Genomic DNA, 15,533 nt, shown 5'->3' with positions numbered 1-15,533 from the left:
TCTTTTAAGTTCGAATCCCTAAAGAAAAAGAAAATTTCCGTGTAATCATCTAAAAACAGCCGCGCCACAACAATGTAATATTGGATAATTACCATCTCCGGTCAATTTGTTAGGCAAGTGTGAATAGTCGCTTTTGTGGACTTGACTTTGTATATAAGTAGACGAAAACAAAATTGCTGGACCCAAAACCTATGGAGAAAAAGTTTGCATGGAACTTTCATCCCAGTGTCCTCATTAAGCAACATGTAAAATATAAATCTCAATTTTCATACCATATGAAAGAGACCTTTGATAAAAATAAACAATCAAGCATGAGGAAAACGCATTGACTATTTTAAAAAAATACAACTTACCACTCAATTAACGTACATTAATCACAGTATTAATTCATGGGCTCTCATAAATTCTCGTAACTTGCTCAACAATCAATACTCTCACAAACTGCCATCAACCCACCAAAAAGTTTCTCCCTAGCTACAAGAGAAGAACAAAAACATGCCTTCTCTCCAACCAACATTTTCTTCCAAATCCAGTACAGAGTTCAATGAGTTTCAATGGGTCATTCAAATCCAAAAAACACTAGAGGAAGAGCTTGAGTATGATAGGGAAATCCCTGTCTCCATTTTCAATGTCCCCAAGGCCCTTTTGGCTAGTGATCCAGATTCCTACATCCCTCAAGAAGTTGCAATTGGCCCTTACCACTATTTCCGCCCTGAGCTCTATGAGATGGAGAGGTACAAAGTGGCTGCAGCTAAAAGGACCCAAAAGCAGCTCGAATGCCCCAAGTTCCAAGACCTTGTTGAGCAATTGAAGAAGCTGGAGCCGCGGATTCGCGCTTGCTACCACAAGTATTTGGATTTCAATGGTGACACTTTAGGTTGGATGATGGCCATTGATGCATCATTTTTCCTTGAGTTACTCGAAATCTATGGGGCCAAAGAAGGAAGGGTTTTCACCAGAGTTTCCTCAAGAATGTCACACTTGGTTGACGTTTCAGGGAGCAAGTCAGCTCTCCATGCAATTCTTAGGGACTTGGTGATGCTTGAAAACCAAATCCCACTATTTGTGTCCAGAAGAACTTTAGAGTTTCAATTCAAATCACTGGAACAAGCTGACGACATGCTGCTTTCGATGCTGATGGGGTTGTGCAAGGAGCTTTCACCATTCAAGGTGGTGGATCAAGACCTGCCAAAGATCCAAGTCTCAGAATGTGCTCACTTGCTAGACTTTTTGTACCAAATGATCACCCCCAAGTTAGAACGTCGACTGTCTGACATCGTGGAAGCTGAGGATGAAGGAGAATCCACACCACACAAGGGATCAAAATCTTCTGATAGCCCGAATTTCGTGAAGCAGTTTCTGCAGGAGGTATGGAAGCTGCTGTCGAAACTAAACAAAGGTCCAGTAAGTCTTTTGAAAAAACTACTTGAATCTGGTCCTGTTAAAGTGATTGTTAAATTGCCTTGGACAGTCCTCTCCAACCTTCCTGGATTTTCAATGTTGAAACAACCTGTTTCTTATTTATTTTCCACCCAAGACAAAGAAGAAACCAACCCCGAAAATGAGAATTCGAGCAATAGCATTAGTAAACCACCATTGATAGAGGAGATTACCATCCCTTCTGTTTCTGATCTTGTAAAATCCGGGGTCCGTTTTGTGAAAACAAAAGGTAGCGTTTCGACCATCTCCTTTGATCCTAAAACAGTCACATTTTACCTCCCTGCTACAAGCCTGGATGTAAATACAGAGGTGATCTTGAGAAACTTGGTAGCATATGAAGTATCAAATGCATCAGGGCCGTTGGTTTTCACCCGTTACACCGAATTAATGAACGGGATCATAGACACTGAGGAGGACGTGAAACTGCTTAGAGAGAAAGGTATAATTTTGAACCGTTTGAAAAGCGATGAAGAAGTAGCCAAGGTTTGGAATGGTATGAGCAAGTCCATTAGATTGACCGAAGTGCCATTCTTGGACAAGGCAATTGAAGATGTGAACAAGTATTACAATGGCAGATGGAAGGTCAAAATGACAAAGTTTATGAAGGTTTATGTGTTTGGTTCCTGGCAATTTCTTGCTGTGCTTGCTGGCGTGTTGCTCTTGCTCTTGATGACATTGCAAGCATTTTGCTCTGCCTATAGCTGCAGTCGCGTATTCCATATCCCCACCACTACTACTTCTACTTAGTGATGCTTTAGGCCTAATTAGCTTATCTCCTTCTATTCTAATAGATTGTAATTACAAGATTTTACTTATGATTTTAATTCACGTAGAACTTTCTTGTATTCTCCAAAGTAGATTTCACCAAAGTGTGGATTGGATTCGGGATAGCCATCTTCCATCCTATGCCAAGCCTTTAAAGAAACAGAAAGTTGAGTTACACCAATCTTAGCTCAAGTTTATCATTACTATCTGTCATGTATGGCTTTCTTCAAATCATCGTGTTCTAGAGCTAAAACCATAGCGGTCCCAAATTCAAACATAACTGTCATTAAACTAAAACCATGCAGCTATTAAGTTTTGGATAGAGAACTTGGTGTCTGGAATTGAGAATTGACACAGGAACAAGCTACAACAAGGAAAATTTTTGAATTAATTGAATTTATAAATATTACAACATACAAGTTAATTGAATCAATTCAAATAAGAAACTGAACAGCTGAAAACAAGTCAAAATGGTCCAGCTATGATATGGCACTAGTACAAAACACTTGTCACTCAAATTGATTCCACAAATTGACTAAAGAAAGACAAATAAATCAAAGGAAATAAACGAGCCGAAAATCTATTGAGAAAAATGCATGCATATTGCATAATATGAACAACTATTGAAAGCAGCATATCTGAAATTATTGTTTAGAAAGGTAAGCCATCTGAGTCCCTTTTTTCATTGGGCAAAGAGATTATCCATAAGATAAAAGCAAACAAATAGTATAGACATGAAGCCAAAAGAAAGGTGGGAAACACCTCCTGCAACCAAACAGCCAGGAGAAAAAGAAAACAAAGATAGACTAGAGAAAGCAAAGAAAACAAAGACCTATCTGAGTCTATCCACTAAATACAGAAGGATCGAATCTGGTTAAACCAAGCCCTTGTAAAGACATGAGTACCTTGTTTATCTTTATTTGTTCATCTTCGCCAAAAACAAAAAACGTGAGAATCAGGCATAGGAGGGTGGGATTTTTTTATGGGGTTTGGTATTTATATCATCCACTCAAAAGTCTCATACAATACACCATTTAACGAAATACCTCAAAATTGGTAAGTTTTTTAATACCACCATACTTTTTCTTATCCCAGATTGAGGATTTCAAACGTGCTATTTTGGATTGCCAGTTATTATCTTTTGACTTTGTGGGCCACCCTTTTACGTGGATGAATAATAGGAAGAATGAACACAATGTGCAAGCACGCCTTGATCGAGGTTTTGGAAATCAGCAGCTTTTGTCTTAGTGGGGTAACTTTACAATTTATCATTTAATGGCGTTTTCTTCTGATCATCACCCTCTTCTTATTGTCACAGATACTCAAGACTCCCAGGTTGGTCGAACCCCTATGGGGCGACGCCTGTTTCACTTCAAAGAGCTATGGTCTAAGGATGACGAATGTGGTGTGGTAATTAAAAATTCTTGGTCATCTTTGGCTACCCCTGTAGCAAATATCGCCCGTTGTACTCAGCAACTTTCATCTTGGAAACAGGTGAAATTTGGTGATCTAAAAAATAAAGTTGAAGTGCTACACCAATAGATTGGTTCCTTTCAAGTTGCAACATCGACTGATGTTAATTTTCACAGCAAAAAATTATTGGAATGTGAGTTAGATAAATTACTGGAACTTGATAAAATTTATTGGCGACAACGGTCTAGGGTGACTTGGCTTCAATATGGGGACCGAAATACTTCTTATTTCCACAAAGTTGCAAATCATAGGGCTAAGACGAACTGTATGCATGGTATACTAGATGCCCAAAATCGCTTGCAGTACGATTATTAGAAGGTGGGCGACATTTTCCTAGATTTCTATCACCGGCTTTTTTCTTCTGATTGCGGTTATATGGCGACTGAAATTTTTGATGCTGTGAAAAAACATGTCCCTCAGATGACTCAGCGTGCACTAAACTTGGATTTTACAATGGATGAAGTTGAGGCCGCCTTATAGTCTATGGCTCCAACTAAATCTTCATGTCCAGATGGGGCTTTATTTTACCAGAAGTATTAGGATGTTGTGGGGGGTGATGTTTGCCAACTCTATATGAATGTTCTCAATGGTTGTGATAGTGTCGTGAGTTTTAACTACACTTTAATTGCTCTTATTCCGAAGATTGCGTCACCAACCCGAGTTACCGAATATTGTCCTATTAGTCTCTGTAATGTGCTCTACAAAATTATTTCCAAGACAATAGCTAACATACTCAAAAAGGCTTTGCCCCATATGATTTCGGAATTCCAGAGTGCCTTTATTCCTGACCATATGATTTTGGACAATGTGTGAGCAACTTTTGAAACTATTCATTGTTTTAAGAGGAAGGGAAAAGCAGGAAGACGCAAGCTTGTGTTGAAAATGGACATGGCAAAAGCTTATGATCGGGTTGAATGGCCCTTTCTTGATTGCATGATGCGTACTATGGAGTTTCCTGCTCGCTTTGTCAATTTGATTATGGGCTGTATTAGTCAAACAATATGGGTAGAATATTTTCAGATATATTTCATTCTCCGAAAGGAGGTATTTATAATACAGGTTACAAACCCTAGTAGGGTTTAATTAGGAAATAAGTGGAATCCTAATTACATAATATCTATACAAAAGGAAAAATAAATAAAACCCAAATAGAATAGGATATATTCTACTCGCCAACACTCCCCCTCAAGTTGGAGCAAAGACGTCACGCATGCCCAACTTGCCAAGCGAGTTGAGAAAGATACTTGTAGAAATAGCTTTCGTAAGAACATCAGCTAATTGATACTCTGAACGGATGAAGGGGAAGGACACAATCTCCGCATCCAACTTTTCTTTAATGAAATTTCGATCAACCTCCACATGTTTTGTACGGTCATGTTGTACAGGATTATGAGCAATTGCAATCGCAGCCATATTGTCACAATATAAATCCATGGGTTTATTAGGCCCAAAACCAAGGTCTTTCAATAATCTCCTCAACCATAGTAACTCAGATACACCATGGGCCATTCCCCGATACTCGACCTCAGCACTAGATCTAGACACCACATTTTGTTTCTTGCTCCTCCACGTAACAAGATTGCCACCCACAAACATAAAATACCCAGATGTCGAACGCCTATCTGTGGCTGAACCTGCCCAATCAGCATCTGTATACCCTTCTACATTCGTATGGCCATACTTGGAGAAAATTAACCCATTTCCAGGAGTTACTTTCAGATATCTTAAAATACGAGTCACAGCCCCCATATGATCCACACTAGGAGAGTGCATAAACTGACTCACTATATTTACAGCATACGCAATGTCCGGACGGGTATGAGCTAAATAAATCAATTTCCCCAAAAGTCGTTGATAACGTTCTTTATCAGTCGGAACTTGATCGGGATATATCCCCAACTTATGATTCTGCTCACTAGGGGTATCAATTGGTTTACAACCTAACATTCCAGTTTCTGCAAGTAAATCCAAAACATACTTTCTTTGGGATAGAAAAATACCATGTTTAGATCTGGCAACTTCAATCCCAAGAAAATACTTTAAATCACCCAATGATACTTCTGAAGACTCTGTATCTCCACATGATCATCTCCAGTCACAATCATATCATCAACATAAATAATTAAAGCCGTCAATTTACCTTTATGACGCTTCAGAAACAAAGTATGATCAGAGTTACTTTGCACATACCCAAACTTCTTCATGGATGCAGCAAATCTTCCAAACCACGCTCTTGGAGACTGCTTTAATCCATACAAGGATTTCCGTAGCTTGCACACCACACCCTCCTTAGAAGTCACATGGATACCCGGCGGAGGATCCATATATATTTCTTCCTTGAGGTCACCATGGAGGAATGCATTTTTGACATCAAATTGTAGCAGCGGCCAATCACGGTTAGCAGCTAAGGATAAGAGTACGCGTACAGTGTTGAGCTTAGCTACTGGAGCAAAAGTCTCTGTGTAATCCACTCCATATGTCTGAGTATACCCTTTTGCTACCAATCTTACCTTGTAACGGTCAATAGAACCATCAGCCTTGTGCTTCAAAGTAAACACCCATCTGCACCCAACTGCCTTTTTTCCTTTTGGTAAAGGAACTAACTCCCAAGTAGCATTCTTGTTCAAGGCTTCCATCTCAACATGCATTGCATCTACCCAGTTTTGATCAGAAAGAGCATCCTGCAACTTAGTTGGCACACATACACTAGATAATTGACACAAATATGATGCATATGACTTAGATAAACGATGAGTTGACATATAATGGTTAATGGGATATTTAGACTTGGCATGTATATCAGGAGAATATTGCACTTTAGGTTTCCCACGGGTAGTACGTGGGGGCAAAGAATAGGTAGGCACATCACTAGAAAGTACCTCATTATCACAACTTGATTGAGGCAATGGCAGGGCAGAGAGGGGTCTATTATCAATTTCATCTGTACGAGAGGCGCCAATATCACTGTTATGTCCTTCTGAGAGAGGCTCTTCATCTGTACGAAAGTCGCCAATATCACTGTTATGTCCTTCTAAGAGAGGCTCGAAAACACCAACAATTTCGTCTGGCGACCGGTCGTGGCTTTCCTCGCGACCGGTCGCGTCACTCGTATCGGTACTGTTGTCGCTCGTCGACGCGAGCGACCGGTCACTTCCTATGTGCGACCGGTCGTTTTCATCACAGAGTCGTTGGCGACCGGTCGCGTCTTCCCTGCGACCGGTCGCTTCCTGTTCGCCAGAAATTCCTTCTTCAGGTCCAAAAACTTCCATATTTTCCACTCCGAAACTCTTCAATTCACTCCCCCTCTCCCCCTGAATTGAAGAGGAGGGAGAGACATAGTAGGGTACTTCGTCATGAAAAGTAACATCCAAAGTGACATGTACCTTTTGAGTAGGCGGGTGATAACACTTATAACCCTTATGAGTAGTAGAATAACCAATGAAGACGCAGCGGAGAGCACAAGGATCAAGTTTACTCCGTTGATGGGAGTAGACATGAACATACACAACACACCCAAACACCTTCGGAGGTAACTTAGAGACCGAAACCGGAGGAGTAAGAGCACACAACACATCAAGTGGAGTCTTGAAATCAAGAACCCGACTAGGAGTACGGTTAATCAAGTAGGCCGTGGCCAAGACACCATGTCCCCAAAGATGATGAGGAACAGACATATCCAACATAAAAGAGCGGGCAACTTCAAGTAACTGACGATTCTTCCTTTCAGACACGCCATTCTGTTGAGGAGTGAATGGAGTGGTAGTTTGGTGAATGATACCGTGATCACGAAAGAACTGATTCAATGTATGATTCACATATTCACCGCCATTATCGGTCCGAAAAACTTTAACATGAGCATGAAACTGAGTAGACACCATGGCACAAAAATCAGGGAGAATAGAGGCAACATCATGTTTATTCTTCATCAAATACACCCATGTTAAGCGAGTGCAGTCATCAATAAACGTAACAAACCAACGGAAACCATTTGAAGTCACACGAACAGGACCCCATACATCAGAATGGACTAACTCAAAAGGCAAGGCAGCTTTATTATTACTTAAGGGAAAAACAGTACGGTGACTCTTGGCCATTACACAAGTCTCACATTTGAAGCTAGACTCATCACAGGAGCGGAATAAAGATGGAAACAGACGCTTAAGGTAGCCAAATGACGGGTGTCCCAAGCGACGATGCCATAACCAAATTTGCTGTTTGTCTTTGACACTGCAACGTTGAACAGTATTAACGACACGATCACGAACTGGTGCAGAAGGTAATGTCAAATAATACAACCCTCTTATCCGTTTACCATGCCCAATCACCTCGTGAGTCTTGAGATCCTGAAAAGAGCAATGAGTAGGATAGAAAGTAGCAGAAGCATTAAGTGTATCAAGTAAGCGACCAACAGATAACAAGTTACAATGGATATTGGGAACTAATAACGCACGAGACAAAGACAGAGTTGGGGTGAGAGAAATGGTGCCCTCGCCAGTAATTGGAGAGGGCAAACCATTAGCACTAGTTATATATGGGTCACGGGTGTTACTAGACAACTCATCAAAAAATTTAGCATTATAAGTCATATGATCAGAAGCACCAGTGTCAATTATCCAAGTATTAGAGTCAGTACCTGGAATAGAGTCAGAAACACGCAAATTTGCAGAAGCAGCAGCAGCACCAACAATGGAATTATCACCTATGATTGTAGCAGAAATTCAACAAATCACGCAGGGTATACAACAGATCACAGCACAGACACAAATATGGCAGATGCACGAAGACAACAGAGGCACAAACACAATAGAGGCAGATGCACGAACACAGTAGAGGCACAAACACGACCGAGCACACAGCGGAACACGGCAAAGGCACAAACACAAGAACCCTAAAAGAAGTTAGGGCACACAATAGAACACGGGTGGGCACAACACACACAGGTCACCAGAAACTAGGCTCTGATACCAAGTCAAACAATATGGGTAGAATATTTTCAGATATATTTCATTCTCCGAAAGGAGGTATTTATAATATAGGTTACAAACCCTAGTAGGGTTTAATTAGGAAATAAGTGGAATCCTAATTACATAATATCTATACAAAAGGAAAAATAAATAAAACCCAAATAGAATAGGATATATTCTACTCGCCAACAGTATTACCACATCCTCTTACTCAGTGTTACTCTAGGGGCGACTTTATGGTAAGATCATCTCGTCCAGAGCTCTACGCCAAGAAGATCCCATTTCGTCTTATCTTTTTCTTATTGTGGCTGAAGGATTTTCTGCTCTTCTACAGCAAGCTGAGTTAAATTCCAAAATTAGGGGAGTTTCAATTGAGGCTTCGACACCTTCTTTAAATCATTTGTTTTTTTGCAGATGATAGTTTACTGTTTTGTGATGCTGAACCCCGTCAAGTTACTGAGCTCAAGCGGATATTTCGTATCTATGAGGAGGCTTCTGGTCAACAGGTTAATTTGGAGAAATCAGCCTTATGTTTTAGTCCTTCTACACCGCCGGCTACACAAGCCCAAATTCAAGCCATGTTGGGTGTTCCTATTGTCCCCTGCCAAGAAAAATATTTGGGACTTTCTACAGTTGCTGGAAAAAATAAAAAACTATTGTTTCACACTCTTAAAGATCACATCTGGAAGAAGATCACTAGCTAGGAAGGTCGATTAATCTCGAAAGCTGGGAAGGAAGTTTTGATTAAGGCATTTTGCCAAGCTATGCCTACTTACTCAATAAGCGTCTTCAGGCTCCCCGTCGTGATCTGCAATGAGGTTGAAAGTATTATTGCTCGGTTTTGGTGGTCTAAGGGTGCTGCGCAAGGAATTCATTGGAAAAATTGGAAAGCACTATGCCGACATAAGTCGAAAGGAAGGTTGGGTTTCCAGCAGTTAGTCAATTTTAACAAAGCTCTATTGGCAAAACAAGGTTGGCGTTTGCTCCAATCTCCTAATTCCCTCGTAGCTCGGATGTTGAAAGCTAGGTATTTCCCTACTACTGATTTCTTGAGTGCACAAAAAGGTTCGTTTCCTTCCTATACTTGGTAGTCTATTCTATGGGGTCAAGAGCTCTTACTATGTGGTTTGCGATGGCGGATTGGTGACGATCGGCTGGTACCAATTTATGGTGATGCCTGGATTCCCCATTGTCGCATATTCACTGCTCAAACTGCTCCACGCGTCCCTATGGGTACTAAGGTTAGCACCTTGATTTCAGCAAGTGGGCGGTGGGATGTTTCCAAGGTTTATAGTTTATTTACTTTCATGGAAGTGGAGACTATCGTGTCTATACCTTTGGTCTGTGATAACGTCGATCGTAGAATTTGGCACTTTACTACACAGAATTTTGCTGTGATATACTGTGAAGAGTGGATACTGGGCTGCCTTAGAATATCAGAATTTTGCTCTCAGTCACACTGGCACTGGTACTGGTTCTTCTTCGTCACAAAAATTATGGAAGCATCTTTGGAAAATGAAAGTGTCGGCGAAAATACAGCACTTTCTTTGGCGTTTCACTCAGAATGGCATCCCAACAAAAGTTGTCCTTTTTCACCTTAAGATCGCCATGGATGCGACTTGTTTTTGTTGCTCCACTGGCTGCGAAACAGCAGTTCATGCCCTACGAGATTGCTTAGCTATTCATCTCGAATGGGAGTCTTCGAAATTGCCTACAGTTTTTCTTGGTTTGACTTTGGACGACGCTGCTACTTGGTTGTTGGCGGCATGGGATTTAATCCCAATTGCTCAGCAACCTCTTTTTGTTACTGTGCTGTGGCTATTGTGGAATGATTGGAATGTTGTCCTTTTTGGTTCTGATCCTATGTCTGCGGAACATCTCCTTTACTGTGCAAAGAACTATGTTGCGGAATATCATCAATCTCAGTTACTACTTCATAGGTGTATTTCTTTGACCATTTTAGACCAACATTGGCGTCCTCCTCAGGTTGGTTATTTTAAGCTCAATGTCAATGGTGCTTTGGATTTGCAGGATGGTTTTCGGGGGGAAGGTCTGATTGTTTTGGACTCACACGACGTTCTTATAGGGGCGATGGCAATGAGGGCACCTAGTCTCCTGTTTGTGTTGGCTACCGAGCTTTACGCTCTCAAAGTAGGCCTCTCTTTTGCCTTAGATGCATCGCTTCTGTCATTGGTAGTTGAATTTGACTCCCTGGCTACAGTGCAATTACTATCAAAGGAGGAAGAATGTTTAGCTCCTGAGGGAGTGCTTGTGATTGAAATTCGGCGTCTTCTTCTGGCGTTATCCTCCTGTGTTCGTTTTGTCCCCCATACTGCCAACACTGTGGCTCATTGTATTGCATGTTATAGTCTTCGAGCGAAGGAGCTTTGTTATTGGTTGGGTGATGGACCTCCCTGGCTCCTAGATGGCGTTAGGGAGGATTGGTCTTGTTTTGTCTAACTTTGTAATAGGGGTGTTGACTCTTCTGTTTAGTCATTAGCATGGGTGGTGCTCTTTCCTACCCCGAGGTTTTATCCATTGTGGTTTTTCCTAGGAAGGTTTTAACGAGGCCACCGTTAACATGCTCGTTTTTACCATATAATGTTCTCTTTGAGTTGAATGCAATACCATTTTCTCTCTATAAAAAAAAAAGTCCTAATTGAAAACCACAAGACTTGGATTGATTAAAAATCGTAATTGAATACCACAATATTTTTATTGATTACTTAAAAATCCTAATGGGATACCACTGGACTTTTAAGCTTCAAAACAATCATTAAAATCTCAATTGAATACACCCACTTTAACTTGTATCTTCTTTGTGTTAAGTCTAACCAAATATCTTTAAAAGAAATTTATTTTTTCTATACATGACTCATGAGGTAAACTTAAAAACCAAGTTATATTCAAATTTGGCGATCAAAAGAGACATTGTAATGAATTTTGAATTAGTTACTAAATTAATGATACTTCTTTTTCTAATGTTAAAAGATCTTTTAAGTTCGAATCCCTAATTTCTGATAGAATAAAATAAAAAGAAAATTTCCATGTAATCATCTAAAAACAGCCACGCCACAACAATATAATATTCGATAATTACTATCTCCGGCCAATTAGTGAGGCAAGTTTAAATAGTCGCTATGGACTTGACTTTGTATACAAGTAGACGAAAACAAAATTGCTATGGAGAAAAAAGTTAGCATGGAACTTCCATCCCACTGTCCTCATTAAGCAACATGTAATCTCAATTTTGATACCATTCTTGCACAAGTGGGTTTAAAAAAAGTAAACAATCAACCATGAGGAAAACGCATTGACTATTTTTTTAAAATACAACTTACCACTCAATTAAACTACTTTAATCACAGTATTAATTCATGGGCTGTCCTAAATTCTCATAACTTCCTCAACAATCAATACTCTCACGAACTGCCATCAACCCACCAAAAAGTTTCTCCCTAGCTACAAGAGAAGAACAAAAACATGTCTTCTCTCCAACCAACATTTTCTTCCAAATCCAGTACAAATTTCAATGAGTTTCAATGGGTCATTCAAATCCAAAAAACACTAGAGGAAGAGCTTGAGTATGATGGGGAAATCCCTGTCTCCATTTTCAATGTCCCCAAGGCCCTTTTGGCTAGTGATCCAGATTCCTACATCCCTCAAGAAGTTGCAATTGGCCCTTACCACTATTTGCGCCCTGAGCTCTATGAGATGGAGAGGTACAAAGTGGCTGCAGCTAAAAGGACCCAAAAGCAGCTCCAATGCCTCAAGTTCCAAGACCTTGTTGAGCAATTGAAGAAGCTGGAGCCGCGGATTCGCGCTTGCTACCACAAGTATTTGGATTTCAATGGTGACACTTTAGGTTGGATGATGGCCATTGATGCATCATTTTTCCTTGAGTTACTCGAAATCTATGGGGCCAAAGAAGGAAGGGTTTTGACCAGAGTTTCCTCAAGAATGTCACACTTGGTTGACGTTTCAGGGAGCAAGTCAGCTCACCATGCAATTCTTAGGGACTTGGTGATGCTTGAAAACCAAATCCCACTATTTGTGTCCAGAAGAACTTTGGAGTTTCAATTCAAATCACTGGAACAAGCCGACGACATGCTGCTTTCGATGCTGATGGGGTTGTGCAAGGAGCTTTCACCATTCAAGGTGGTGGATCAAGACCTACCAAAGATCCAAGTCTCAGAATGTGCTCACTTGCTAGACTTTTTGTACCAAATGATCACCCCCAAGTTAGAACGTCGACCGTCCGAAATTGTGGAAGCTGAGGATGAAGGAGAATCCACACCACACAAGGAATCAAAATCTTCTGATAGCCCGAATTTCGTGAAGCAGTTTCTGCAGGAGGTATGGAAGCTGCTGTCGAAACTAAACAAAGGTCCGGTACGTCTATTGAAAAAACTACTTGTATCTGGTCCTGTTAAAATGTTTTTTAAATTGCCTTGGACAATCCTCTCCAACCTTCCTGGATTTTCAATGTTGAAACAACCTGTTTCTTATTTATTTTCCACCCAAGACAAAGAAGAAACCAACCCCGAAAATGAGAATTCGAGCAATAGCATTAGTAAACCACCATTGATAGAGGAGATTACCATCCCTTCTGTTTCTGATCTTGTAAAATCCGGGGTCCGTTTTGTGAAAACAAAAGGTAGCGTTTCGACCATCTCCTTTGATCCTAAAACAGTCACATTTTACCTCCCTGCTACAAGCCTGGATGTAAATACAGAGGTGATCTTGAGAAACTTGGTAGCATATGAAGTATCAAATGCATCAGGGCCGTTGGTTTTCACCCGTTACACCGAATTAATGAACGGGATCATAGACACTGAGGAGGACGCGAAACTGCTTAGAGAGAAAGGTATAATTTTGAACCGTTTGAAAACCGATGAAGAAGTAGCCAAGGTTTGGAATGGTATGAGCAAGTCCATTAGATTGACCAAAGTGCCATTCTTGGACAAGGCAATTGAAGATGTGAACAAGTATTACAATGGCAGATGGAAGGTCAAAATGACAAAGTTTATGAAGGTTTATGTTTTTGGTTCCTGGCAATTTATTGCTGTGCTTGCTGGCTTGTTGCTCTTGCTCTTGATGACATTGCAAGCATTTTGCTCTGTCTATAGCTGCAGTCGCGTATTCCATATCACCAGCACTACTACTTCTACTTAGTGATGCTTTATGCCTAATTAGCTTATCTCCTTCTCTTCTTTTGCTAATTGAAACCTCTTGATTTGTACTTCCTAAAGAAAAGGTTGGCTTGGTGTGCTTTCTTTATTTTAATTGGTTGTATTTTCAAGGGTGGATTGTGTAATGATCTAAAGATTGCAGTGGTGATTATTTGCTAATGGCTTGATTCTTTCTTTTTCTTTTGTATTCTCCTTTGAGGAAATTAATTAATTATGATTGTAATGATGATCATTATTCTCCAAATTTCTTGGCCACTATACTTTTAAAATTAAGATGTCCAGCTTTATGTTTTTGCATTTCTTACTTTGAATTTCATGAGATGCCCATGATCATGTGACTCAGAGGTTTTTATATATTTTTCATGATACACTAGTTGCTTTTAAATATTTCATATGGTGGTAGGAGCATTTGGGCACACCACTAGAAAATAATCAAATGGATTGAATTATGTTTCATTTCATGAAAACCTTAGAAAAATAATGAAAACCAAGCTCTGAGTATTATTAACTGTCAGGATATATTTGTTTGATATAAGCGATAATCTATTTTAAATTCATCTAAATTAATTTAATAAGGGAATAAAAAGAACTAAGACAGTTGGGTCTTTCACATATATACTCTACTACCTACTATTCCACAATATGATCACCATATAGATAACTTCCAAATTCTCCATTGTTTCATGTATATCTTTATGTCTGTCCAAAAGAAAAGGACTAGCATATAAGAATTAATAATGAAAGACTAAAGGTTGAAATATATTATAATAATTGTGGAACGTGTTCTACCTGCTACTTTATCAGTATTGAATGGACGAGGGTGCATTTCCTTGCTTCAGTGGATGCATAATATTTTATGCTATATATAGGACCACAGGCCAGTTGATGATTCCTTTTTTTTTCTTCTTCTTTATTTATGATGTAGATGGTGAGAGTGAGTGACAACTTTTACTCATTCATTCACATTTCTGATCAGGAATTGCGGAATTAATTTATATTGATACACAGAGGAAGTAGTTAAGTTTAATTAATCTAAAAAGAGTTGAGAATATCATGTTCAAACAAGATCAGTGAAGTACAAAAACCACTGAAAGGAGAAGTCTTTTTTTTAAATTTTTTATTATTTTATTTATTTATATAAATTTTATGATTGTATTCATAATTCAATCAAAAAAAGTCACTAACCACAAAAGACCAATGCTTATATAGCACAAACACTTCATCAGGTCGAAGTGTTGGGGTGTCGGACATGCAGACACGAGGACACGCCTCAGACATGGCTTGGACACGAGTCAATGATAAATATGTGTATCATTCTTTATTTTGTTTAGGGAAAGATGAGTAATGCTAAGTTAATTCAAATGAGTATGAATTTGTTTTATGGTATTATGACATTGAAGTATTAAATATCATTTTTTTATAAATATATATAAGTATATACTATTATAATTTTATTAGAATTTATTATTATTTTAATGGCCGTGTCCGTGTCCGTGTCCTAGTTTTTTGAGATTTTCTGTGTCGCATTTCTGTGTCCCTGTGTTCGTGTCCATGCAACACAGGCCAATACAAACTAGTCACAAAAGGACCATTACAATAATGGAACGGTCTAACATCAAAATTAAGACAATGTGGTGTGCCTCCACTAACGATCACGCAGGTTCGAAGAAACTCTGACATAGGCATCCCAACTAAGATT

At 39.5% G+C, this 15,533-nt stretch overlaps 2 protein-coding genes and 1 pseudogene across 2 annotated transcripts; all 3 read left to right on the top strand.

The window, feature by feature from the left end:
- Positions 1 to 397: 397 nt before the first annotated feature.
- LOC110751644 (putative UPF0481 protein At3g02645 pseudogene) lies at positions 398 to 2,429 on the top strand (annotated as a pseudogene).
- Positions 2,430 to 3,480: 1,051 nt separating this feature from the next.
- On the top strand, positions 3,481 to 11,102 carry LOC148295555 (uncharacterized). Its single transcript, XM_088250516.1, has 4 exons — positions 3,481 to 3,615; positions 4,522 to 4,663; positions 9,057 to 9,148; positions 10,053 to 11,102. The coding sequence occupies exons 1-4, from the start codon at positions 3,481 to 3,483 to the stop codon at positions 11,100 to 11,102; spliced, it is 1,419 nt and encodes a 472-aa protein (XP_088106642.1).
- Positions 11,103 to 12,037: 935 nt separating this feature from the next.
- LOC110751647 (putative UPF0481 protein At3g02645) lies at positions 12,038 to 14,025 on the top strand. Its single transcript, XM_021952149.2, has one exon. It carries the CDS (start codon positions 12,126 to 12,128, stop codon positions 13,815 to 13,817), a length of 1,692 nt encoding a protein of 563 aa, XP_021807841.1. The 5' UTR covers positions 12,038 to 12,125; the 3' UTR covers positions 13,818 to 14,025.
- The last annotated feature ends 1,508 nt before the right edge of the window (positions 14,026 to 15,533 follow it).

This window comes from Prunus avium, chromosome 3 (genome assembly GCF_965620075.1).
Source record: "Prunus avium chromosome 3, drPruAviu1.hap1.1, whole genome shotgun sequence".
NCBI classification, from domain to species: Eukaryota; Viridiplantae; Streptophyta; class Magnoliopsida; order Rosales; family Rosaceae; genus Prunus; species Prunus avium.
This window is presented reverse-complemented; position numbering and strand designations above follow the sequence as displayed.

Coding starts and splice junctions, on each gene's coding strand:
- LOC148295555 (XM_088250516.1), top strand. CDS start 3,481: ATGGCGTTTTCTTCTGATCATCACCCTCTTCTTATTGTCACAGATACT. Junction 3,616..4,521: donor AGGATGACGAATGTGGTGTG/GTAATTAAAAAT, acceptor CATTGTTTTAAG/AGGAAGGGAAAAGCAGGAAG. Junction 9,149..10,052: donor AGGAGGCTTCTGGTCAACAG/GTTAATTTGGAG, acceptor TATACTGTGAAG/AGTGGATACTGGGCTGCCTT.
- LOC110751647 (XM_021952149.2), top strand. CDS start 12,126: ATGTCTTCTCTCCAACCAACATTTTCTTCCAAATCCAGTACAAATTTC.